We start from the raw sequence: 27,213 nt of genomic DNA, 5'->3' as shown, positions 1-27,213 counted from the left end.
TTGGAAATAGAGCCTTTAAAAAGGCAATAAAGTTAAAATGAGGTGGTCACAGTGGGTTCTAATTAAATCTGACTGGCGTGCTTATGAGAAGAGGAGATTAAGACATACAGAGAGAGGCGCCAGAGGGGTGCTCCCACGGATGAAAGGCCACGTGAGGACAGTGAGAAGGCAGCCACCTGCAAGTCAGGGAAAAAGGACTCAAGAGAGGGCAAACCTGCCAACACCTTGATCTTGTACTTCAGCCTCCAGAACTGCAAGAAAATTAATTTTGTTTTTTTCTACCAATTTTATTGATATATAATTGACATAGAGCCCTGTATAATTTTAAGGTGTACAGCATAATGATTTGACTTACATACATCAAGAAATGATCATCACAATAAGTTTAGCGAACAGCCATCATCTCATATGGATATAATAATTTTTTTAAGCCACCCAGTCTGTGGTATTTTATTGCAGCCCTAACAAGTACATTCTCTTACATAACCACGATATGATTAGCTATAGGAAATTTAAATTGATACAATGCTATTAACTGATCTACAGACTTTATTATTATTTTGCCAGTTGTCCTATAATGCCCTTTATAGCAAAAAAGAGGCAGGAAAAAAAAGAAGAATGAAAGAAAAAGAAAGAAAATAATTGGGGGGGGGCGGGGTGTCTGGGATCACATATTACATTGAATTGTCATGCCCAGGCTCCTTTGATCTAGAAAAGTTCCTCATTCTTTGTCTTTCATGACTTTGACATTTTTGAAGAGTACAGGCTGCTTTTCTTGTAGAACATCTCTTAGTTTTGGCTTATCTGATATTTCCTTGTGATTAGATCTACTAGTACATTGCAAAATTTCAGGAATGTGCCTTTTTCCTGGACTGTTTTAACATTCCAGGTCTATGATCTCTCCTCTCATTGTGTAAATAAGAAATCTGTAACAATTTTAGGGAATTCAATGGTTTAGGAAAAGCACTTTATTCAATATTCAGACTTGCTAAGATTTATGAAGTGGTGTGTCTTCCTCAGTGCGTCATATCTGGGGGCATATAATGTGTTTTTGTCCTATTACTGGTGTTAATTTTGATCACTTGTTTAAGGTGATGACAGTCAGGTTTCTCCACTGCAAATGACTGTCAGATTTCTCCCTTTGCTATTTTTGTTTTTTTAATTTGGTTGTGCCCGGCGGGCTCCTCAGTTGCGGCTCGCCGGCTCCACTGTTGTGGCATTTGAATTCTTAGTTGTGGCATGCATGTGGGACCTAGTTCCCTGACCAGGGATCAAACCCCAGCCCCCTGCATTGGGAGCAGAGTGTTTTAACCACTCACTGCGCCACTAGGGAAGTCCCCCGCTTTGCTATTAAAAAAATATCCTGTGGGAGAGATACTTTGAGACTATGCAAATAGGGCGGCCAGTCAGATAAAATACAGGTAGCCCAGTTTAATTTGAATTTCAGGTAACAGACGAATACCTTTTTAGTAAAGTACGACCCCTCCTCCCAATCCAAATTTAACTGGGCATCTTGTATTTTTATTGCAAGATCTGGCAACACTATATGTAAACAACTTGGTCCTCATCCAACTTCCCTCAGTTGTTTTGACATCCATTGATGATTCTCAATCAATTTTTACTATGATTTTGCCAAACAGTCGTTTTCTAACTGCACCATTCTTCTACATTTATTAGTTGCTATTCCATCTGCCTATCTTTTTATCCACTCTTAAAGCGCCTGGCACACAGTAGGCACTCAGATATTTGGGCAGTGAATGAACGCGTTGGCCGGGCGTCCGTGACAACGTTTGCCAGGGGCTTGCCTTCCTCGGCCAGTCTCGGCAAGCTACGGAGCCTTCGGCACCATCCAGGGCCTCGCTCTTGGCGCTTTTTGCTCCAATCACGAGCATGGCTTTACCAGGCTTCTCTGCGTTTGAAGGAAGACAACCGATCGGTTCCTTCAGCTCCAGCGGCCCAACAGACTGCAAGTGGAGAGCCGCAGGGACCAATGGGTGCCGGCAGGAGGCGGGGCCTGCCACGCGGCAGCGGTATAACTGCAGGGCCCGCGCGCGTTTCCCTCCCGGCGCTGGCCATGGCTGCAGTGTCCCACTTGTCCACTTTGGCCACCCGGCTGCTCCGGCCGGCGCAGAGCTGCCGCCTCCACCATCGCCCCTTCCACCTCTCGGCAGTTCGGTAAGAGGGTCGGGGGGCTGGGTCAGCGCGGAAATCCGAGGTGAACCGAGCGCGGGGCCCGCCCAGGGACTCCCTTCATGAGCATCTCCGTCCCGGGAGGTGGTGGCCACCGAGAAGGGTGTGGCGGGGCGACGTGGCATCCCAGAGTGGCCGCAGCCCAGCACCAGGGCGCTCGTTCGGCTGTGTGGGCTGGAATCGGGAGCCCGCCTTTCGGAGGAGCCGGCCTCCGGCAGGCTCCGGGCGTCGCCCTGTCTCAAGGCCAGTCCGCCGGCTGAACGGGGCCCACGGCGTGGAGCGGAGGTGCTGGCGGGCCCTGGGACCCCGCGACTTACCTGGGAGCGTACGGAGGTCACCGGCCAGAGCCTGCCGGCCGCCCTTGGCCCTGATACCAAGAGCGGGAAAGCAGAGGAGACGTTTTGGCGAGCGCGGGGAAGAGTTGTGGGCGAGCAGCCTTCAGTGAGCCGTGCCTTCCCGGGACGCTAGCGGCGGCGGGGGTTGGGGCGGAGCCTTGCTCGCCGGGTACCAGCACTTCCCTCCTCCCGGTCGTGGGTGTGGCTCGCGCTGCTCTACAAGCTGCCCCTTCCCCTCCCAAGAGAATAAATGTGTTGTGGTCACCAGGACTTTGACTGCGGCCCACCCGGAGTCGGTCAGTGCCAGACCGAGTAACTTGAGGTGGTAAACGCCCGGGAAGAGAAGAGGGAAAGCTCTGTCTGCGTTTTCTTAGGGAGGTAATAAATATTTCCTGACGGTTTTGGACCTCAAATTCCTATTCTAAACCTAGGTTGAAGAATCTTTTTTTGGGGGGGTGGAGGGAGAGCTGTGATTTCGTTCCTTAAAGCTATGCACCCTCTTTCCCGTCAATCTTTAGAGCCTTTACACTGCAGAGACCTAAGCCTTGTAACAGCAGCCCCTTTATCCAGGCACTGTGCTAGGCTGTGCGAATTCAGAGATGGTAAAAGCGGTTTTCTTTAGTGGAACTTCCATACCTGTCAAGAGGCAGAACACGTACATGTGGCAGAAAATGTAATTTCCAATCAGTGTAAAAATGCTATTAGAGACGTTTCCAAGGTGCTGTTGGAGCACAGAATGGGGATTAATGCGTTCTTGAAAGAAGTCTTCCGAGGGGACATTTAAGGGTTTCCTTAGTCTGACCCTGACCTGCCTTTCCAGCCCCATCTTTCATTACTGTCTGTTCTCTTCCCTCTTCCTCCCTTCCTGAGTTCTGGCCACATGTGCTTTCATGATTGAAGAGATTTATAAAAATACTCCAATTCCTTACCTAAAGAACTGGAACAGTTTGCTCACACTCGCCAGTAACAAATGCCCTGCTTTTGGGGCTTCCCTGGTGGCGCAGTGCTTAAGAAGCTACCTGCCAATGAGGGGGACACGGGTTCGAGCCCTGGCCCGGGAGGATCCCACATGCTGCGGAACAACTAAGCCCGTGCACCACAACTACTGAGCCTGTGCTCTAGTGTCTGCGAGTCACAACTACTGAGCCCACGAGCCACAACTACTGAAGCCCATGCGCCTAGAACCTGTGCTCTGCAAGAAGAGAAGCCACCGCAATGAGAAGCCCAGGCTCCGCAATGAAGAGTAGCCCCTGCTCGTCGCAACCAGAGAAAACCCGCGCGCAGCAACAAAGACCCAATGCAGTCAAAAATAAATAAAATAAATAAATTTATAAAAAACAAAAAAATAAATGCCCTCTTTTCATTCCCTTTTCTGAATGAAATGTAGGTTTCCACATCTCTGAAGGCAATAAGTACATTGGTATTCAAGTTTCTAATGTATTGCTTTGCTTACTGCTAGCTGGTCAAATTAAAACATCCTTTAAAAAATATGGGTCTAAGGGCAAGACGGGAATAAAGATGCAGACCTACTCGAGAATGGACTTGAGGATATGGGGAGAGGGAAGGGTAAGCTGGGACAAAGTGAGAGAGTGGCATGGACATATATACACTACCAAATGTAAAGTAGATAGCTGGTGAGAAACAACGGCATAGCACAGGGGGAGATCAGCTCGGTGCTTTGTGACCACCTAGAGGGGTGGGATAGGGAGGGTGGGAGGGAGGGAGATGCAAGAGGGAAGACATATGGGGACATATGTATATGTATAGCTGATTCACTTTGTTATAAAGCAGAAACTGACACACCATTGTAAAGCAATTATACTCTAATAAAGATGTTAAAATAAAATAAAATTGAACAGAAATGAAAAAAAAATATGGGTCTGCATGTATTCCTTTTTTGGGGGGTAGTGTGAGAGTTTTCATGGTTAGAGAGATATTACTGTAGTCTAAGGCGACAGTGAGGTAAAGGAAAAAATGGACTTTGGAGGCAGAAGTTTGTGTTTGAAGTTTGTTTCTACTGTCTCAGTTTCTTGTTCTGTATAACATGCTTATTATAATAGTCCCAAGGTAACTGAGAGTAATGTATGTAAAACTCTAAGCAAAATATCTCGTGTTTAAGAGACGTTAGATCCATCCCCCTTTGTGTCTTTGTTCACTCATTACTGATTCCATTAATTAGTAGATAACAGAACTCTTTCCAAAATAAGTTGATCATGAATTGTAAAATGCACCTGATATTAATTTTTCATGGAAAATTACAGTACTGTAAACTATTGAATTAGAAGGAAAGTGAAGATGCTACTGACTTGGATTTCAGTATGCATAATTGATGCATAATTTTATTGGAAATTTTTCTAAACACATCTGTGAAAGCGCTCCTAAATGTGTTAGCTCATATGGTTAATACATTTTGGATTCCCCGTAGGACTGATCTCAGTCTCCATTTCCATTTATTTTGGGGTAGCAGTAACTTTATCTGCCCATTGGCAAAAAAAAAAAAAAAAAAAGTTGGGAAATTAGGTAATGACTCCCTCTCAGGACTGTGTTTTACATTTGGCAGAGTTGTGGTATGCAGGCGAGGGCTAAAACACAGTTATGTTGTAAAAGATACTCATTGCATTGTGGCTTTGTTTTGGTTCTTGTTACTCCTTGACTTCTTTTTTTTTTAAGCAAATTGGCATAACATCCAGAAGTTGCCTTTGGAACTTGGAACACTGGATTCTCCCAGAACCCTGTGTCCTTAACTTTATTATATCATGCTTAGCCCAAATGTGCTGCTACCATCTTCTCTAAGTTTACTGATTTCAAAAGGAACTTAAAAAAATTTTTTTTAAATAAGCTTTTTAATGAAGTGCATTATAAGTCCTATTCACTGATTATTTTTATAAAGCTATCCTTATGAGTGTTTAAATAGATAAATATATCTATTGTATATTAAGGATGTGTGTGTGTATAAATTTAGTCAACAGAGTTAGATATTAATTTTTAGTGAATATATATGCCTGGGACTTTATTTATTTATTTTCTATTTTTGGCTATGCCGCGTGACATGTGGGATCTTAGTTCCCCAACCAGGGATCGAACCCCTGCCCTCTGCATTGGAAGCTTGGAGTCTTAACCACTGGACTGCCAGGGAAGTCCCCATATGCCTGGCACTTTATTTGTTATTTCCTGTCCTAAGCCCTTTTAAAGTAATCTTTCACTCTATTCTATTCCAGGGTTGAGAATCTATTTCTGGCACGGGGCAGGTATTACTATAAATCAAGAATGTTGCCAGGGGTATTTGTATCAGCAAACCCCTTTTATTTTATTTTATTTTATTTTTAAGATTTTATTACAGGTATCTTTTTTTTAACATCTTTATTGGAGTATAATTGCTTTACAATGGTGTGTCAGTTTCTGCTTTATAACAAAGTGAATCAGTTATACATATACATATGTCCCCATATGTCTTCCCTCTTGCGTCTCCCTCCTTCCCACCCTCCCTATCCCACCCCTCTAGGTGGTCACAAAGCACCGAGCTGATCTCCCTGTGCTATGTGGCTTCTTCCCACTAGCTAGCTATTTTACATTTGGTAGTGTATATATGTCCATGCCTCTCTCTCACTTTGTCCCAGCTTACCCTTCCCTCTCCCCGTATCCTCAAGTCTATTCTCTAGTAGGTCTGTGTCTTTATTCCTGTCTTGCCCCTAGGTTCTTCATAACCACTTTTTTTTTTTTTGGATTCCATATATATGTGTTAGCATACGGTATTTGTTTTTCTCTTTCTGACTTACTTCACTCTGTATGACAGACTCTACATCCATCCACCTCACTACAAATAACTCAATTTCATTTATTTTTATGGCTGAGTAAAATTCCATTGTATATATGTGCCACATCTTCTTTATCCATTCATCTGATGATGGACACTTAGGTTGCTTCCATGTCCTGGCTATTGTAAATAGAGCTGCAATGAACATTTTGGTACGTGACTCTTTTTGAATTATGGTTTTCTCAGGGTATATGCCCATTAGTGGAATGGTGGTTCCACTACCATGATAGTTCTATTTTTAGTTTTTTAAGGAACCTCCATACAGTTCTCCATAGTGGCTGTATCAATTTACATTCCCACCAACAGTGCAAGAGGGTTCCCTTTTCTCCACACCCTCTCCAGCATTTATTGTTTGTAGTTTTTTTGTTTTTTTTTTTGGCGGTACGCGGGCCTATCGCTGTTGTGGCCTCTCCCGTTGCGGAGCACAGGCTCCGGACACGCAGGCTCAGCAGCCATGGCTCACAGGCCCAGCCGCTCCGCGGCATGTGGGATCTTCCCGGACCGGGGCACGAACCCGTTTCCCCTGCATCGGCAGGCAGACTCTCAACCACTGAGCCACCAGGGAAGCCCTGTTTGTAGATTTTTTGATGATGGCCATTCTGACCAGTGTGAGATGATATCTCATTGTAATTTTGATTTGCATTTCTCTAATGATTAATGATGTTGAGCATTCTTTCATGTGTTTGTTGGCAATCTGTATATCTTCTTTGGAGAAATGTCTCTTTAGGTCTTCTGCCCATTTTTGGATTGGGTTGTTTGTTTTTTTGATACTGAGCTGCATGAGCTGCTTGTAAATTTTTGAGATTAATTCTTTGTCAGTTGCTTCATTTGCAAATATTTTCTCCCATTCTGAGGGTTGTCTTTTTGTCTTGTTTATGGTTTCCTTTGCTGTGCGAAAGCTTTTAAGTTTCATTAGGTCCCATTTGCTTATTTTTGTTTTTATTTCCATTTCTCTAGGAGGTGGGTCAAAAGGATCTTGCTGTGATTTATGTCATAGTGTTCTGCCTATGTTTTCCTCTAAGAGTTTGATAGTGTCTGGCCTTACATTTAGGTCTTTAATCCACTTTGAGTTTATTTTTGTGTATGGTGTTAAGGAGTGTTCTAATTTCATTCTTTTACATGTAGCTGTCCAGTTTTCCCAGCACCACTTATTGAAGAGGCTGTCTTTTCTCCACTGTATATTCTTGCCTCCTTTATCAAAGATAAGGTGACCATATGTGTGTGGGTTTATGTCTGGGCTTTCTATCCTGTTCCCTTGATCTATATTTCTGTTTTTGTGCCAGTACCACACTGTCTTGATTACTTTAGCTTTGTAGTATCGTCTGAAGTCCGGGAGCCTGATTGCTCGAGGTCCGTTTTTCTTTCTCAAGATTGCTTTGGCTATTCGGGGTCTTTTGTGTTTCCATACAAATTATGCAATTTTTTGTTCTAGTTCTGTGAAAAATGCCAGTGGTAGTTTGATAGGGATTGCATTGAATCTGTAGATTGCTTTGGGTAGTAGAGTCATTTTCACAATGTTGATTCTTCCAATCCAAGAACATGGTATATCTCTCCATCTATGTGTATCATCTTTAATTTCTTTCATCAGTGTCTTATAATTTTCTGCATACAGGTCTTTTGTCTCCTTAGGTAGGTTTATTCCTAGATATTTTATTCTTTTTGTTGCAATGGTAAATGGGAGTGTTTTCTTAATTTCACTTTCAGATTTTTCATCATTGGTGTATAGGAATGCAAGAGATTTCTGTGCATTAATTTTTTATCGTGCTACTTTACCAAATTCATTGATTAGCTCTAGTAGTTTTCTGGTAGCATCTTTAGGATTCTCTATGTATAGTATCATGTCATCTGCAAACAGTGACAGCAGCAAAGCCCTTTTAAAGAAGTCCTCCTCAACCCTAAATCTGGATTGGATTTGTAAATGTTAATATGTTTTCAGTTCCTTAATATATCATGAGTATATATGAAATGCTATTATATATTTTGTGCTCTGCTAGAATTATCATGTAAAATCGGATAAATGCATTTGGTTTGCTATAAAATTATGATATCTTCTTCTTCTTTTTTTTTTTTTTAAAGTGAAAGAAGGTTTATTCAGGGAGAAACACACTCACTAGACAGAGGGTGGGCCATCTCAGAAGGCAAGAGGCACCAGGGTATGGGGTTGTCAGTTTTTATAGGAGTGGGTAATTTCATAGGTTGATGAGTGGAAGGAGTATTCCAGCTATTGAGCCACTGCCCATCTTTTTACCTTTTATGGTCGGCCTTGGAACTGTCATATGGGTGTGTCATTTAGTGTGCTGATGTGTTACAGTGAGCGTATACTGAGGCTCAAGGTTTGGTGGAAGACAACTTGTCCGCCATCTTGGACCTAGTTGGTTCTAACCAATTTATGTCGTGTCCTTGGGCTATGTCATTCTTGAAAAGGTTCTGCCCTGCCCCCTTCCTGTCTCATTCCCCCCTCACAGATTTTACTCCCATAATCTATGGGAAGCAGAGGGGCAGTGGTCTGTCATCTGTAGCTGCTTCAGGGCTGAGTAGGCGCCTGTCAGGGAGTGAGAAATCTCTGGATGCCTGATCTAGGGGCCCCAGGAGCTGGACGGCTTCTTGTTTTAAGTTGACATGAGCTGGAATCATTGCATAGCCATCATCTTGATGTGGAACTGCTTCTGTAGCCTCCCTATGAATCTTCTTGAAGATGAAGCACTTTTGGAACAGCATCAGAGTACGATAGTAACTGTCTGTAAATGACAAAAGACTTAAAAGGTTAAATATCTGATTACAGTGTAATTGATAAAGAAGCTTGGTTACTGTTGTGACATAGAACATTTTAAGATAACAACTAGAACTATAGCATTATACCAGGACATATCCAAATTTTAGAACCTTTACATAATTTTTAGAATGTCTATATTAATAACATTCATCCACACAGTATATTTTTAAATAGGTTTATTGCTTGTGTGATAATGCTGTCTATGTAATTTAACATACTAAATAATACTAGTTAAATATTTCTCTCTGAGATGCCTCAGGGGCCCTCTAAAGCACCCCAAAGTTAGTTGGAAGTCAGAAGAATTTTAATTAAAATTTGACATTTGGGAAGTTTGTAAAAAAGTTTTAAAACACTTGATCAAATGAAATCATTGGTCACTATGAGACAATACTTATTTCTTTTTATTTTTTATTTTTTTTATTTTTTTATTCCTTTTTTTTTTTTTTTTTTTTTTAGTTTCTGCTTTATAACAAAGTGAATCAGTCATACATATACTTCTGTTCCCACATCCCTTCCCTCATGCATCTCCCTCCCTCCCACCCTCCCCATCCCACCCCTCCAGGCGGTCACAAAGCACCGAGCTGATCTCCCTGTGCTCTGCGGCTGCTTCCCACTATCTATCTACCTCACGTTTGGTAGTGTATATATGTCCATGCCTCTCTTTCGCTTTGTCACAGCTTACCCTTCCCCCTCCCCATATCCTCAAGTCCATTCTCAAGTAGGTCTGTGTCTTTATTCCCGTTTTACCCCTAGGTTCTTCATGACATTTTTTTTTTAATTCCATATATATGTGTTAGCATACGGTATTTGTCTTTCTCTTTCTGACTTACTTCACTCTGTATGACAGACTCTAGGTCTCTCCACCTCATTACAAATAGCTCAGTTTCGTTTCTTTTTATGGCTGAGTAATATTCCATTGTATATATGTGCCACATCTTCTTTATCCATTCATCCGATGATGGACACTTAGGTTGTTTCCAGCTCCGGGCTATTGTGAATAGAGCTGCAATGAACATTTTGGTACATGTCTCTTTTTGAATTATGGTTTTCTCAGGGTATATGCCTAGTAGTGGGATTGCTGGGTCATATGGTAGTTCTATTTTTAGTTTTTTAAGGAACCTCCATACTGTTCTCCATAGTGGCTGTACCAATTCACATTCCCACCAGCAGTGCAAGAGTGTTCCCTTTTCTCCACACCCTCTCCAGCATTTATTGTTTCTAGATTTCTTGATGATGGCCATTCTGACTGGTGTGAGATGATATCTCATTGTAGTTTTGATTTGCATTTCTCTAATGATTAATGATGTTGAGCATTCTTTCATGTGTTTGTTGGCAGTCTGTATATCTTCTTTGGAGAAATGCCTATTTAAGTCTTCTGCCCATTTTTGGATTGGGTTGTTTGTTTTTTTGCTATTGAGCTGCATGAGCTGTTTATAAATTTTGGAGATTAATCCTTTGTCAGTTGCTTCATTTGCAAATATTTTCTCCCATTCTGAGGGTTGTCTTTTGGTCTTGTTTATGGTTTCCTTTGCTGTGCAAAAGCTTTGAAGTTTCATTAGGTCCCATTTGTTTATCTTTGTTTTTAGTTCCATTTCTCTAGGAGGTGGGTCCAAAAGGATCTTGCTGTGATTTATGTCATAGAGTGTTCTACCTATGTTTTCCTCTAAGAGTTTGATAGTTTCTGGCCTTACATTTAGGTCTTTAATCCATTTTGAGCTTATTTTTGTGTATGGTGTTAGGGAATGATCTAATCTCAAACTTTTACATATCCCTGTCCAGTTTTCCCAGCACCACTTATTGAAGAGGCTGTCCTTTCTCCACTGTACATTCCTGCCTCCTTTATCAAAGATAAGTTGGCCATATGTGCGTGGGTTTATCTCTGGGCTTTCTATCCTGATCCACTGATCTATCTTTCTGTTTTTATGCCAGTACCACACTGTCTTGATTACTGTAGCTTTGTAGTATAGTCTGAAGTCAGGGAGCCTGATTCCTCCAGCTCCGTTTTTCGTTCTCAAGATTGCTTTGGCTATTCGGGGTCTTTTGTTTTTCCAAACAAATTTTGAAATTTTTTGTTCTAGTTCTGTGAAAAATGCCAGTGGTAGTTTGATAGGGATTGCATTGAATCTGTAGATTGCTTTGGGTAGTAGAGTCATTTTCACAATATTGATTCTTCCAATCCAGGAACATGGTATATCTCTCCATCTATTTGTATCATCTTTAATTTCTTTCATCAGTGTCTTATAATTTTCTGCATACAGGTGTTTTGTCTCCTTAGGTAGGTTTATTCCTAGATATTTTATTCTTTTTGTTGCAATGGTAAATGGGAGTGTTTTCTTGATTTCATTTTCAGATTTTTCATCATTAGTGTACAGGAATGCCAGAGATTTCTGTACATTAATTTTGTATCCTGCTACTTTACCAAATTCATTGATTAGCTCTAGTAGTTTTTCGGTAGCATCTTTAGGATTCTCTATGTATAGTATCATGTCATCTGCAAACAGTGACAGCTTTACTTCTTCTTTTCCAATTTGGATTCCTTTTATTTCCTTTTCTTCTCTGATTGCTGTGGCTAAAACTTCCAAAACTATGTTGAATAAGAGTGGTGAGAGTGGGCAGCCTTGTCTTGTTCCTGATCTTAGTGGAAATGGTTTCAGTTTTTCACCATTGAGGACAATGTTGGCTGTGGGTTTGTCATATATGGCCTTTATTATGTTGAGGAAAGTTCCCTCTATGCCTACTTTCTGGAGGGTTTTTATCATAAATGGGTGTTGAATTTTGTCGAAAGCTTTCTCTGCATCTATTGAGATGATCATATGGTTTTTCTCCTTCAACTTGTTAATATGGTGTATCACATTGATTGATTTGCGTATATTGAAGAATCCTTGCATTCCTGGAATAAACCCCACTTGATCATGGTGTATGATCCTTTTAATGTGCTGTTGGATTCTGTTTGCTAGTATTTTGTTGAGGATTTTTGCATCTATGTTCATCAGTGATATTGGCCTGTAGTTTTCTTTCTTTGTGACATCCTTGCCTGGTTTTGGTATCAAGGTGATGGTGGCCTCGTAGAATGAGTTTGGAAGTGTTCCTTCCTCTGATATTGTTTGGAAGAGTTTGAGAAGGATGGGTGTTAGCTCTTCTCTAAATGTTTGATAGAATTCGCCTGTGAAGCCATCTGGTCCTGGGCTTTTGTTTGATGGAAGATTTTTAATCACAGTTTCAATTTCAGTGCTTGTGATTGGTCTATTCATATTTTCTATTTCTTCCTGAGTCAGTCTTGACAGGTTGTGCATTTCTAAGAATTTGTCCATTTCTTCCAGGTTGTCCATTTTATTGGCATAGAGTTGCTTATAGTAATCTCTCATGATCTTTTGTATTTCTGCAGTGTCAGTTGTTACTTCTCCTTTTTCATTTCTAATTCTATTGATTTGAGTCTTCTCCCTTCTTTTCTTGATGAGTCTGGCTAATGGTTTGTCAATTTTGTTTATCTTCTCAAAGAACCAGCTTTTAGTTTGGTTGATCTTTGCTATCGTTTCCTTCATTTCTTTTTCATTTATTTCTGATCTGATCTTTATGATTTCTTTCCTTCTGCTAACTTTGGGGGTTTTTTGTTCTTCTTTCTCTAATTGCTTTAGGTGCAGGGTCAGGTTGTTTACTCGAGATGTTTCCTGTTTCTTAAGGTGGGATTGTATTGCTATAAACTTCCCCCTTAGAACTGCTCTTGCTGCGTCCCATAGGTTTTGGGTCGTCGTGTCTCCATTGTCATTTGTTTCTAGGTATTTTTTAATTTCCTCTTTGATTTCTTCAGTGATCACTTCATTATTGAGTAGTGTATTGTTTAGCCTCCATGTGTTTGTATTTTTTACAGATCTTTTCCTGTAATTGATGTCTAGTCTCATAGCATTGTGGTCGGAAAAGATACTTGATACAATTTCAATTTTCTTAAATTTACCAAGGCTTGATTTGTGACCCAAGATATGATCTATCCTGGAGAATGTTCCATGAGCACTTGAGAAGAATGTGTATTCTGTTGTTTTTGGATGGAATGTCCTATAAATATCAACTAAGTCCATCTTGTTTAATGTATCATTTAAAGCTTGTGTTTCCTTATTTATTTTCATTTTGGATGATCTGTCCATTGGTGAAAGTGGGGTGTTAAAGTCCCCTACTATGATTGTGTTACTGTCGATTTCCCCTTTTATGGCTGTTAGTATTTGCCTTATGTATTGAGGTGCTCCTATGTTGGGTGCATAAATATTTACAATTGTTATATCTTCTTCTTGGATCGATCCCTTTATCGTTATGTAGTGTCCTTCTTTGTCTCTTCTAATAGTCTTTATTTTAAAGTCTATTTTGTCTGATATAAGAATTGCTACTCCAGCTTTCTTTTGATTTCCATTTGCATGGAATATCTTTTTCCATCCCCTTACTTTCAATCTGTATGTGTCTCTAGGTCTGAAGTGGGTCTCTTGTAGACAGCATATATATGGGTCTTGTTTTTGTATCCATTCAGCCACTGTGTGTCTTTTGGTGGGAGCATTTAGTCCATTTACATTTAAGGTAATTATTGATATGTATGTTCCTATTCCCATTTCCTTAATTGCTTTGGGTTCGTTATTGTAGGTGACAATACTTATTTCTTAACCAAAGTGTCAAGAGATCTCAAAAGCGAATACAGATTAAAGGCAAAGAAACTCACACAATCTATTATCAAAAACGGCATAACTTTTCAGTATGTTTTCATTCCTCACACGTTCTTTTACTGAAAACACATATCTTACCTTCCTTAAAAGTTCTTTCCTCATTGAGTTACTCCCATAACTAAATTTGCTAACAAATTTGCAATAGATATAGTAAGGTCTAGTAAATCTAGGTAGAACAGAAGTATTTTTTTCTTTATGTAAGTTTTTTTTTTAATTTATTTATTTTTTATTTATTTATTTTTGGCTGTGTTGGGTCTTTGTTGCTGCTCTCGGGCCTTCTCTAGTTGCTCTCGGGCCTTCTCTAGTTGCGGTGAGCGGGGACTACTCTTCGTTGCGGTGTGCAGGCTTCTCACTGCCGTGGCTTCTCTTGTTGTGGAGCATGGACTCTAGGCGCACGGGCTTCAGTAGTTGTGACACATGGGCTCAGTAGTTGTGTCTCACGGGCTCTAGAGCGCAGACTCAGTAGTTGTGGCACACAGGCTTGGTTGCTCTGCAGCATGTGGGATCTTCCCAGAGCAGGGCTCAAACCCGTGTGCCCTGCATTGGCAGGCGAATTCTTAACCACTGCACCACCAGGGAAGCCCACAACAGAAGTATTATACTTAACATTGATGACTCTAAAGACATGTCTATATTAATCAAACCAACAAGCTTAAGCCACCTTAAATACCAGATATCAGTTTAGTACTGAATATTTTACAGATAACATGAACCTGAAGTTCATTCTGGCCAGATTACTTTCTATTTCTAAGTATTTGTATAATCACTTAATTTTCTTTAAGTCGACTAAATAGAGCTCTTTTATGAATTAATTTTTGGCAATACCATATATCTACAGCACACACATAGATACATACAAATATACAAACAAACACAGAGGCCTCATAGTTCCCATTCCAAAATTTTAGCCCAGAGTCAGGTACAGCATCAGTCTACAAAGGAGGCTGGATTAAAATTGGGTTTCTGGCAGGTGGAACAAACCAAGCTCACTTGTCTAGATGGCTAAACCCTTTTTACTAATATTTATGAAAAAGATACTTAAGATTTTTATTTGTCCATGACAAGTTCCAAATTATTTACCCCCTTTTTCAAAATTTGCATTTTAAAAAGATGGCAGAGATAAGTGTTCCTGGAAAAAAAACCGGTAGGATATTTGCATCTCAAAGGCACAGGTCAGTTCCTCCTAGGATGACTTTGTTTCCCCTTTGTTTAATACTTACAAGCCTCTTCAGATAAACAGGGAAGGTTTGGGCTTCCCTGGTGGCACAGTGGTTGAGAGCCCGCCTGCCGATGCAGGGGACGCGGGTTCGTGCCCCGGTCTGGGAAGATCCCACATGCCGCAGAGCGGCTGGGCCTGTGAGCCACGGCTGCTGAGCCTGCGCTTCCGGATCCTGTGCTCCGCAACGGGAGAGGCCAAAACAGTGAGAGGCCGGTGTACAGCCAAAAAAAAAAAAAAAAAATAGGGAAGATTTTGGGAGTGGTAAAATGATTGTGAGCTTTGTATTCATTTTTTGGAGCTACATCTCTGGTCCTGTAAAGATTAGAGGACAGGTTTTTTTTTTTCTTCTTCTTTTTAAAGAATTGGGTGGCTACCTCAATGATACTGAAGGACTGCTGTACCCATTTACCTATGTTGAGGAATGTTTTACTTTCCTCGTTTAGCTTAGGGGAGAAGTCCTTCCGCCAAATTTCTATCAGGTATGGTTAGCTTAGTCAGACCAGTGGCCTCCCATTTTGGTACTCTATTTACAAACACTTTTGGTGATCCTCCCTGGGTTTAAGAAATTTTTAAATTGTGGCCCTCAGTCAGGCCTTTGATCTGAGGCAGCTTGCCTACGGCCTCACGTGATCGCATTTTTAGAGGTAGCTGGACAATTTCTAGCCCACTTTTTTTTTTTTTTTTTTCGGTCCATTCCATTCCTATCATGTCAGCACCCTCAGCTTGAATGTTACAAGCACACAGCGTGGAGGCATCCGCGGCATTTCAGTGTCTGGACCTGTCCAGTCAAAGGCAAAGAGATCCTGGGGTGCAGGGGAATGCAGAAGAAAGCGACCTTTAGTTCTAGAACTATGAACTCGTTAACAGCCCATAGTTTAAAAACTTAGATGGGGTGGAATGGAGATCTCCTCTCGCTGGGACTGAGGTAGATTCCTCTGACCAAGAGCAGTTGTTTTTCTTGGGGGGCGCTGTCTCTGTGAGGATCTCCAGCTTGGATTATTGTTGGGAATTTAGTGAGCAAGTCCCTTCCCAACAAGGGGAGGGAGCCCTCAGGCATGAGCAGAACCTGACGTGCAAAGGTAAAATTTCCTAGCAAGCAGTTGAGGGGAGGAGTGAATCACTGGCCTGGGGCTTTGCATCAATCCCTGTTATTATACAGCTTGTGGAGGACACGGGTCCAGGGAAATCAGTCAGCACAGAGTAGGCGGCCCAGGTATCTAATAAGAAAATAACTTTCCTACCTTCCATGTCAAAGGTTACCTGAGGCTTCTCCGGAGAAATGACCAGGTGTCCTTTGGGAGCCAGGGAGGGTCCCGGGCCCCATCAGTCTTTTATCCTCTTGGCCATCATTGCTTTGGGAGCACCGAGTCCCCTTTGGGACTGGGAGCAGTTCTGCTTCCAGTGACCCTCTTGTTCACACTTAAAACAGATGCTTTTTGGCAAGATAGTGACTCTGATCCAGCATTCCTGGATCCTGTCCTCACCATGGGTCTTCGCAAGGGATGGTAACCCTGAGGTGGTGCAGGGCTTAGGGCTGCTGCCAATTGTTGTGCTTTTGCTGTTGTCCCTGAATCCTTTTTGCCTCTCTATTGTTAAATCCTCCAAAGGCCAAATCCATGAGCTGATTTATGGGGGTCTGGTGTCTCCAGCTCCCCGGATGCGGCATCAGGGGTAAATGGTCCAGAAGACTGTCCCCCTCACAATTGGGGGAGGTAGGAGTTCACGGTAGACCTCTCGGGGAGGTGGACTCATAAACAGGTCATCTAAAACCTTTCGCTCCTGTGAAGAGGCACTTTGAAAGGGGTGTGAGCCAGGTACACCCGGCAGTTCTTTAGACCTGGATTATGGAATAGGGTCATGAACATTTAGATGTATGGGACTTCCCCCCATTTACCTTTCCTTTTACGAAATAGGTCCAGTTGCAAGATGGTATTGTAATTCAATGACCCAATTTATTTTTGGCCAGATCACTTCGTCCCCTAGTTTGTATTGGGACCATACAGTATTGCAAAAGAAAAGTAATTGTTTTCTTAAACCACCCTGTCTAAATTTTCCCCAGTTAGTTAATATTCATCTGTAACAGGGAAGAGCCAAATCAGACTACATGTTGGATCTGTTTCATTTACTTTATCTGTTTATTTATTTATTTGATGCTTATTTTTACTTTTTTTTTTTTTTTTTTTTTTGGCTGCATTGGGTCTTTGTTGCTGCGTGCGGGCTTTATCTAGTTGCGGCGAGCAGGAGCTACTCATCGTTGCAGTGCATGTGCTTCTCATTGCAGTGGCTTCTCTTGTTGCGGAGCACGGGCTCTAGGCGCGCGGGCTCAGTAGTTGTGGCTCAGGGCTCTAGGCGCGCGGGCTCAGCAGTTGTGGTGCACGGGCTTAGCTGCTCTGCGGCATGTGGGATCTTCCCGGACCAGGGCTCAAACCCATGTCCCCTGGGCAGGCAGATTCTTAACCACTGTGCCACCAGGGAAGTCCTGTTTCTTTTACTTTAACCTTTGCTTTCTGCTGCTTTTTTTCACTAAAAGGATACTGTCTGTACATAATGGCCTGCCTTGGGGAGCCCTGCCCCTCTGCCTGAATGTTAAACCAAAGTGCCTTTGTTCAGGGGAACATCCTGACCCTGTCCACCTGTGGATGGATGCAAGGAAGAAGAAATTAACACGTCCCCTCCCCAAGGCTGGCCATTCCAGGTGATATTTGCAGCACTTTTGGCCTTTTTACTTTATTTCCTCATCTCCTTCCCTTCTCTGTGCTATAAAAGAAACTGGCATCCAAACCACGGTAAGATGGTTATTTTGAGGCTTTACTCCGCCACCTTCTTGGTCTGCCTGCTTTCCGGATAAAGTCGTCTTCCTTGTCTCAGTACCCCATCTCCAATCTATTGGCCTGTCCTGCAGTGAGCAGGGCGAGCTTGGACTCGGTAACACATCCTAGCAGTGAGTCCTTCGGGATGCTTGTAGTTGCCCCCATTTTTTTATTGGGATGTCCTGATAAGATGGGAGTCTGATGGATTCCGGCCAGGTGGTAGTTATTTGTCCTGACATTCTCCTAGTGTCAACGGTGGGGTCCCTGTGAGCACCCGAAATCAGCCTGGTCGGTGAGCCTGAGTAGGCCCTTTGGATTAGTCAAGGAAAGGAACAAGAGCCAGTGGGAGAAAAAGCAACCAGAGTCCCAGGGCCTAAATCCTTCAGAGAGGGAGGGAGGAGACCTAGGCCCTGAGCCAACTAAATGGATTAATTTTATCAATTAAACAAAAGAAAAACAAATAGAAGGGTAGGGCTGAAGGGCCACAAGGCAGTGATAACAATACAAGGCGACAGCTCCCCTCAGGATATGGTCCTTTTGATGTTGAGGAGGGCTACCTCTCCACAGAAGTAAAAGAGGCAACACCCAACGTGCTGGCAAAGCCAGCTGGGAGGCTCAAGGATCAGTAGACAGTCCAAGAAGTCAGGAGAGAAGGAGGATAATAAGAGAAATCCAGGACAGGAGGGAAGGTGTACAGCCATGATGCTTCCTAAGAGAGATTTGTAAGCCTGCTGAGAAAGGTGCTCACCCACTACCTCCGCTGAGGGGTTGATAAAGTCCGCCTGGGACCCCCACAGGAGAAGTGCTCACCCACACTTCCACTCAGGGGTGTCTGTGTGATATCTTCTTAATACTTCAAAAGATACAAATACAAATTAATGTTTAATATAAGGTTTAGATATAAAATTACTGCATTATATCTAAGACATTTAGATTTGGTTTAAAGTAGGTATTTAATCACAATGCAACTGAAAAGCAGGCATTGAAGGCTTAGACCATTAAAGCTTTAAAGTTTTAATTAACAGTGGCCTTGAGAATTAATTATATCTGACCATACAAGATATCCAGTACCTTGATGTTATCCCTGAGAATTACATATGTGCTATAAGGGGAAATAGATTGTTTCAATGTTTCAAACAATTGTATTCTTCATTGGTGTTGAGGTTGGAGCATTCCTTACGACACTGGGGACAAAAATCTAACGGGAAAGTCTTGTTTTCAGTGAGGTGTTTTTTCTTTTTCTTTTTTTAAATAAATAAATAAATAAATTTTGGCTGCTTTGGGTCTTCGTTGCTGCACTTGGGCTTTCTCTCTAGTTGCTGTGCACGGGCTTCTTATCGCAGTGGCTTCTCTTGCTGCGGAGCACGGGCTCTAGGCGCGCGGGCTTCAGTACTTGTGGCTCGCGGGCTCTAGAGCGCAGGCTCCGTAGTTGTGGCGCACGGGCTTAGTTGCTCTGTGGCATGTGGGATCTTCCTGGACCAGGGCTAGAACCCATGTCCCCTGCATTGGCAGGCGGATTCTTAACCACTGCACCACCAGGGAAGTCCCTGGGGTGTTTTTTCTTAAGGAATAGATGCTTGTCCTACTTTAAGTCATGAGAACTTTACCCTAAGCACATATTTGGAAATAAGAGAACCAGGCATCTTCCACGTTGGAGCCCAGGAAGAGCTGTTCTTATATTGTTCTCACCAATTCTTACTGGGGAGAGATAGGCTTTCAGAGATTTGAATGTGTTTCTGGGAACTGAAGGTTCTTCTAGATCTCAGTTTTCTCCTTGTCTCACCCCCAGCAAGCAGTTTCTCATCCCTGTGGTTCTAGCGTGTGAATGTAGTTCAGAGAGGCGCCCTTACTGGTCCAGTTCACGACCACCGCTCCCGGTGAATAGACTTCTGCACCAGCTGCACCACTGGCCGGCCTAGAAATTGTTCTTCTTGGTGTCAGATACTTACTCCCGGTGTGTCAGCTGTGGATGGGGCACTGGGGTCTCGGGGTGGAGCACACGGCCACCTGTGAGATGGAATCGCCTTAGCCCCCTTCCAATCCCTATTCTTCATCGGGAAAGTCTTTTCCAGGAGGGGTTGTGGGGAGTGGTAGGTGTTTGAGGTTTGTCTAGTATATTGCTTATTGGTTTAACTGCATAGCATAATTTATAGATTTAAAAGCATGTATAAATTAAAAGCCAATTCACTGGGCTTCCCTGGTGGCGCAGTGGTTGAGAGTCCGTCTGCCGATGTGGGGGACACGGGTTCGTGCCCCGGTCCGGGAAGATCCCACATGCTGCGGATCGGCTGGGCCCGTGAGCCATGGCCGCTGGGCCCGCGCGTCCGGAGCCTGTGCTCCGCAACGGGAGAGGCCACAACAGTGAGAGGCCCGTGTACCACAAAAAAAAAAAAAGAAAATAAAAGCCACTTCACTAACTGGGAAAGTGGGACGTACATGACGTCCCTAGTACTTATTTATCTTACAACTAGAAGTCTGTACAGTCATCCCTCAGTATCTGAAGGGACTTAGTTCCAGGAACCCCCAGGATACCAAAATTCCCAGATGGTCAAGTCCCTTATATAAAATGGCATAGTATTTGTATATAACCTCTCCTCCCGTATACTTTAGATCATCTCTAGGTTATTTATACCTAATACCATGTAAATGCTGGGTAAATAATGTAAATACAATGTAAATAGTTGCCAGGTTCAGGGCAAATTCAAGTTTTGCTTTTTGGAACTTTTTGGAATTTTTTTCCCAATATTTTCGACCCAGGGTTGATGAATTCTCAAATGCAGACCCTGCAGATAGGAGGGCCCACCATGCCCTTTGACCCCCTTCTAACAATTCCTCCTCCCCACATCCTGAAGTTTTGGGTATTTAATAACACTTTCGTGGCCTGATCTTTACTCTTTACAAAGATTCAAGCTATTTGTTTTTGTGATTCTATTGCCTTCTGCAGAAATGAAGCTGTTGTCATTTCGGGAAGGAAACTTGCTGAGCAGATCAAGCAGGAAGTGCGGCAGGAGGTGGAAGAGTGGGTGGCGGCAGGCCACAAACGGCCGCACCTGAGTGTCGTCCTGGTTGGCGAGAATCCTGCAAGTCACTCCTATGTCCTCAATAAAACCAGAGCAGCTGCCGATGTGGGTATGTGTCACTCTCAGACCCCGACTGCTGTTAAACTGAGACTGATCTGAGGCAAACTCTATTGCACTTTATGATTCCTTTTTCTGATTAGAAAACCCAGGCAGAGAAGGCTAATGTGATTGAACTGTATCCAAATATTTGTCATAAAGAAGTCAGGCTGTCTATTGGGGAGGCTTATAGACTAGGACAGGAGGAATATGGTTGGTATTCCTGGTGTCTTCTGGAATGTAATCTAAATTCTGTTCTAGTCTAACATTTGACAGGTGACCTTGAACACAGTTTACATCTGCTTTCCTTGAGCAATAATGAGTCTGAATGAGGTGTTGGAGCATTTGGTTGAGGAGACCTCAATGATGTGGCCTAGAACACAGTCATGGATTTGAAGGACATGACTCTGACTTCTTTGAAATAGCCTTTGATTTCTCCACCAGTTGGTTCCAAAGCCAATTAAATCAGCAGTTTAGAAGTGGTTGGAGGTTTGAGTGCAGAAGGCACAGGTCTGAGTGATGGGAGGGTTGTGTTCTAGGTCTCGCTGTACTGCAGACTCTGTGTGGCCGCACACCGGAGGAGGGTAGGCTCAGCTGTGCCGTTGCCGGCTTATCTGTGGGTCACTGGTCTGAGAACTGTGTGCCTGCCGTTCTGAAGGGCTGTGAAACCATGGCGGGTCTGGCCAGTGTTACTGGACTGTGAGCCCTTGGTATACTCTGTTCTTTATCACTGAGGATCGAAGCCTCCTGCCCTTTTCATTGAAAAACCTTTAGAACCTCTAGAAAATGGTAAGCCATGGCTTTCTAAGACATTGGGATGGGAGGTAGTGTGATACAGTGGAAAAGAACATGGACTTTGGAACTGGAAGGATTGTCTTTGTCACCAGCCAGCTTGTGTTTCAATTTCACTGAGCCTTGTCTATCAAATGAGGTTGATGAGGATTAGGTAGTATAATACATAGAAAGTATCAAGCTGGGGGAAGGGTAAGCTGGGACAAAGTGAGAGAGTGGCGTGGACATATAGACACTACCAAACGTAAAACCGATAGCTAGTGGGAAGCAGCTGCATAACACAGGGAGATCAGCTCTGTGCTTTGTGACCACCTAGAGGGGTGGGATAGGGAGGGTGGGAGGGAGGGAGATGAAAGAGGGAAGAGATATGGGGGTATATGTATATGTATAACTGATTCACTTTGTTATAAAGCAGAAACTAACACACCACTGTAAAGCAATTAGACTCCAATAAAGATGTTAAAAAAGAAAAGAAAAGAAAAGAAAGTATCAAGCTAGTATTCTTTAGTGTTTGTATTTGGGAAGTTACTTAAGTTTACTTGTGAGCCGATTCAAGCTTTCCAGCTACCAGGGTGGGCATGATGATAAAAAAGCCTCGCTGGTAGCGTGGCAGGCAACGTAGCATTGTCTCAATAAATGCCTTTTTTTTTTACCTTGAAATTTTCTTATAGGAATCAACAGTGAGACAATTGTGAAACCAGCTTCAATTTCAGAGGAAGAACTGTTGAATTTAATCAATAAACTAAATAATGATGATAATGTAGATGGCCTCCTTGTTCAGCTGCCTCTTCCAGGTGAGATTTGGACACCACCATTTAAAATGATTTCCGGGGATTTCCCTGGTGGTCCAGGAAGTAAGGCTCTGTGCTCCCAATGCAGGGGACCTGGGTTCGATCCCTGGTCAGGGAGCTAGATCCCGCATGCCGCAACAAAGATCCCACATGCCGCAACTAAAGATCGCGCATGCTGCAGGGAAGATCCCGCATGCTGCAACTAAGACGCGGTGCAGCCAAATAAATAAATATTTTAAATGATTTCTGAGGAGTGGAGAGGCTTGTTTACTTTATACAACAGGCACCTTGTGTGGATTTGACATAAAGGGGAGGTAAACTCGAGAGTGAGTATGTTATTAGATATGGGACAGACCTACTCAGAATACAAATTACTCCTTGATTTGGTATTGAGATCTTAAAGCAAAGGACCGTGGAAGGAAGCAGTTGTACAACGGGACACTGGCTTTGATCTTGGCCTTTGGCTTTGCTCGATGTGTGTTCCTTATATGCAGATGAAGAAATAAGTCATGGGGAAGAGCTGTAAAAGCGGAATAGGTTTCTGTGGCAAACCAGGTAAGCTGGAGTCAAGCAGTGCTAACTACGTAACAGTGACTTAAGACCACCGCTCTGATTTCTTTTTCAGAGCACATTGATGAGAGAAAGATCTGCAATGCTGTTTCTCCAGACAAAGATGTCGATGGCTTTCACGTAATTAACGTAGGGCGAATGTGTTTGGACCAGAATTCCATGTTACCAGCTACTCCATGGGGTGTGTGGGAAATAATTAAGCGAACTGGTAGGTATATCCGTCTCAGTATTATCGAGGCAGTACTTACAAATGGTAAAAATTCATGCAAAGAGTGGAAGCTCCCACCCCACAGCCTCTAATCCTGCTCCCCAGAGCCTAACTCCTTTAGCAGTTGCCTACAACTGTTTTTGCTGTTTAATCCAGAAACCTCTGAGGGAAACTTAAGCTTTCATAGTGGTGACTGTGCACACTCATAACATTTTGCAGCTTGTAAAATGTTTCCTTTTAGCTTTCGCTATGTGTAGTGAGTGATAGTCCAGTTGACTGATGAGGCAATAAGCTTAGTGAATTCCTTCATTATCACAATTAGAGTCACATCCTAAGCCATCAGCCTTCCTTTTCCTTAGGTGCTCTTTCTAAGATAATCAGGCACTATCTTAAATGCAAATATATTTATTTTTCATAGGTATTCCAACCCTGGGGAAGAATGTGCTTGTGGCTGGAAGGTCCAAGAACGTTGGAATGCCCATTGCAGTGCTGCTGCACACGGACGGGGCGCACGAACGCCCCGGAGGTAAGGGTTTTGCTCCTAGGGCTGAGTCCACTTCTCCCTTACGAGAGACGAGAGACGCTTGAGAGACTGCCCTGTGGATGTTGGGAAGTGTTAACTTTCTGAAACTTTGTTTTGGTTGTAAGTTTGTTAATAGGTACTTGGGGAGTAATCTTTGTAGGAGAAGCTGTACTCAGTGTCACTTGAAAATTCATTTATATTCACTAGTATGGAACTAGTTCAGAGATAGATATGCCTCAGAAATTTGAGTTTTGAGTATAAGCATGGTTGTAGACGATTAGAATTTCCAGTTATGGCTTTGATAGTTGGAGCTAAGATGTAGAACCTATTCAAAGTTAGTGTCCTGTTCTGTGCCATTTGGTAGAAAAAAATCTTAGACCAATGCAAAGGATTGAATGGATATTACTGTAATGTGTCATCATTGTGTCAAGTTCTATTAATTTGAGAAAAAGCTTCAAATCAGAGTTAATGTGATTATCATAATATGACTATACATGATTATATCAGAAATAATGTCAAAACTAAATATTTCCAGGTATCTTTCAGCACGCTTTTAAGAAAAATCCTTGAGTAATCCTAGTGATAGTTTGTTTAGAAAGGCTGTTAAATAGGATAAGGAATAAATCTAAAGATGTATGACTCCAAAGGGTGGAGCTAGAACCAACAGGTAAAAGTTACAAGAAATTGAGTATTTGGTTTTTTTTTTAAAAAAGGACAATTGGCTGCCCAGAAAGTATGGCACAGGAACTGTCAGTTATTTTTTCAGAGATGTTGAATTTCTGGCATGGTTTGCCTAGTTGAGATCTCATCCAATCCCAGCTTTGATTCGGAAATATTTTTTAACTTATAGGTGATGCCACTGTCACAATATCTCATCGATATACTCCCAAGGAGCAGCTGAAGAAACATACGGCTCTTGCAGATATTGTAGTCTCCGCCGCAGGTAAGGGCACCAGGGAAGGGGCGGGAGCACGTCGCCTCAGAGGGTGGAGATGGGACTCTCGTCTTCGAATTTGCCTGCTGCACTGCTGTTCCATTCAGTATTCCCCTAGGATTGATCATGTGAGCTGCTTACAAAGATGAGGAGAGAGTTGTGGTTGGAATACTGATTTCTGGCATTCCATTATAGATTTGATGGATGAATGTTTTTTCTACAGCCTGTTTACTCTATGAAGTTTAAATGTTTCCTTGGTTAATAGTTTTTATAGGTTTTTGTAAAACAAGCTAATTCGTTCTTCCAGGTCTCTTGAAATTGAAAGTAGAAAAGAATCTTATCTAAGAATCTTCTTTTCAGTACTAAACGGATCATTCCTATCTCCAGGCATTCCAAATCTGATCACAGCAGATATGATTAAGGAAGGAGCAGCTGTCATTGATGTGGGAATAAATAGAATCCAAGACCCCGTAACTGCTAAACCCAAGCTGGTTGGAGATGTGGATTTCGAAGGTAAATGGTATAATGTTTTAAAAATATAAAAGTCAATAAATACTATCGTTATTGGACATTTAGGGCAGGCTATTTTAACTTTTAAACTTATGTTACCTTGGTAATACCATTTAAAATGCTTTCCATGAGAATTAATTAAGAAAAATCTTTTTAACAATTACAGTCATTCTAGAATTATTTTAGGTGTTTGTATCATCAAATTATGGAGAACAGATACAGAGTTTTCAGAGAATTGTTTTGTTTTTTTCCGCTTAGGGCTATTTTATAATTAAAACAACTTCAAGACTTTTAACAAGTCTGAAAATTTAATGAAGTGATTTTCCTAAACTACTGAGTCTCCTAAACAGTGTTACAGATTTCTCATTTTCTTACTGGGAGGAGAGATCACAGACCCGGCCTGTTAAAAGTATGCGACAGAGCCCAATTGCTAAACTTTGGAATTTGCTAGTAGAGTTCTCCGTTCAGTTCTGATTTCATCTGAATTTTATGCCAATAATCCTATTTCTAGCTTTCTGTTTTTTCTAAAGCAGCCAGACCCAAGCCTAGGTATCTAAGTATTTTTCCCTTTAGATTGGAATTTAAAAAATCTTACTTTTTACTTTCCAGAAAATTACTTTGCTTGATGCTTTGGGCAAACAGTATAGTTAAATAAATAGGATAAAATTAAGAAAATATTGTAGGCAGGTATTAATTGAAGTAATGCTTATTATTATTATAGTTACACTTCCCATACAGTTAACCTACTGAGATGTTTCTTTTTAAGTTGATTTAATATGGAGGAAAAGTATGGCTGGTAAATTATAGGTTATTTAGATATATAAATATTCACTGAACAACTCTGCTTATTATATGTGTGTTATTGATTTATTTATTTTTGGCCGCTCCGCACAGCATGTGGGATCTTAGTTCCCCCACCAGGGATCGAACCCACGCCCCCTGCAGCGGAAGAGTGGAGTCCTAACCACTGGGCCGCCTGGGAAGTCCCTATATGTGTGTTATTTTACATTAGTATGTTCAAAAGCCTTTACTCTTGAGTAATGTAGCTGTAATTTTTTAAATGAGTTTGAGGCTTATGAAGATGCTTATGTATTTTATTGCTTTTTCTTTGAATGCTTCTTCCATGATAAAGTACATACAGTTCCTTTGCCATAATTAAAGCAGTCTGCCTGTCTTATTTCTATGTAGGAGTCAGGAAGAAAGCCGGTTACATCACTCCAGTCCCTGGGGGTGTTGGTCCCATGACAGTGGCAATGCTAATGAAGAATACCATTATTGCTGCAAAAAAAGTGCTGAGGCTTGAAGAGCGGGAAGTGCTGAAGTCTAAGGAGCTTGGAGTAGCACGTAATTAACTGTTGTGTCTTCTGTGTCGTGAACAGCACTCCAAGCTAGTTCACGAGGAAAACCAGGCCAATAGAAATGCAATATTTATTCTACTTAAATGGTTTAAAACAATGCTTTCTATTTATTTGTAAGCTTAAATGGGTGGGTGTTTGCACACATAGCCCTGCAGTTACCCACCAGGGAGCACGCCACTATCGTGCTGGGTCATGGGATCCAGCCAAGAGAAGCCATTAACCTACGGATTAACAAGGGGACACTGTCACATTGAGAGTGGCTGCCTAACTTTGTCAACCACTTCAGTTAAAATTTGTCTTTTTTAGGAGGGCAGCTATGCTTACCACTATACCACCAACGCTGCACAAATTTGTCTTTTCTACAATTGCATTTCCCAAGTGCTATTCCAATAATGAGTTGATGCTCACTTTAGGTTCCAAACCTTTTGAGTTCAACTGGTCAAACCAAAGGAAAAATGTTGCAAGAGAAAATTAGGGAAAAGGTAAAAAAGAAAGAAGTGATGGTAGTTGAGTAGAAAAAAAATTACCCTAATTTAATATATGTATTGATTGATAACCAGAAGAAAA

The 27,213-nt window shown here is 42.0% G+C and overlaps 1 protein-coding gene across 1 annotated transcript; it reads left to right on the top strand.

Moving 5' to 3' along the window:
* Positions 1-2,074: 2,074 nt before the first annotated feature.
* On the top strand, positions 2,075-26,691 carry MTHFD2 (methylenetetrahydrofolate dehydrogenase (NADP+ dependent) 2, methenyltetrahydrofolate cyclohydrolase; the record flags this gene model as incomplete). The annotated part of the gene is made up of 8 exons (XM_079721196.1): positions 2,075-2,175; positions 20,789-20,973; positions 22,424-22,546; positions 23,169-23,321; positions 23,740-23,847; positions 24,695-24,787; positions 25,166-25,291; positions 26,477-26,691. The coding sequence occupies 8 exons, from the start codon at positions 2,075-2,077 to the stop codon at positions 26,638-26,640; spliced, it is 1,053 nt and encodes a 350-aa protein (XP_079577322.1). The 3' UTR covers positions 26,641-26,691.
* Between the last annotated feature and the right edge of the window lie 522 nt (positions 26,692-27,213).

Source organism: Hyperoodon ampullatus (genome assembly GCF_949752795.1).
Source record: "Hyperoodon ampullatus genome assembly, chromosome: 15".
Taxonomy (NCBI): domain Eukaryota; kingdom Metazoa; phylum Chordata; class Mammalia; order Artiodactyla; family Ziphiidae; genus Hyperoodon; species Hyperoodon ampullatus.
Note: the sequence above shows the minus strand (reverse complement) of the source record. Positions and strands in the feature narration are given on the sequence as shown.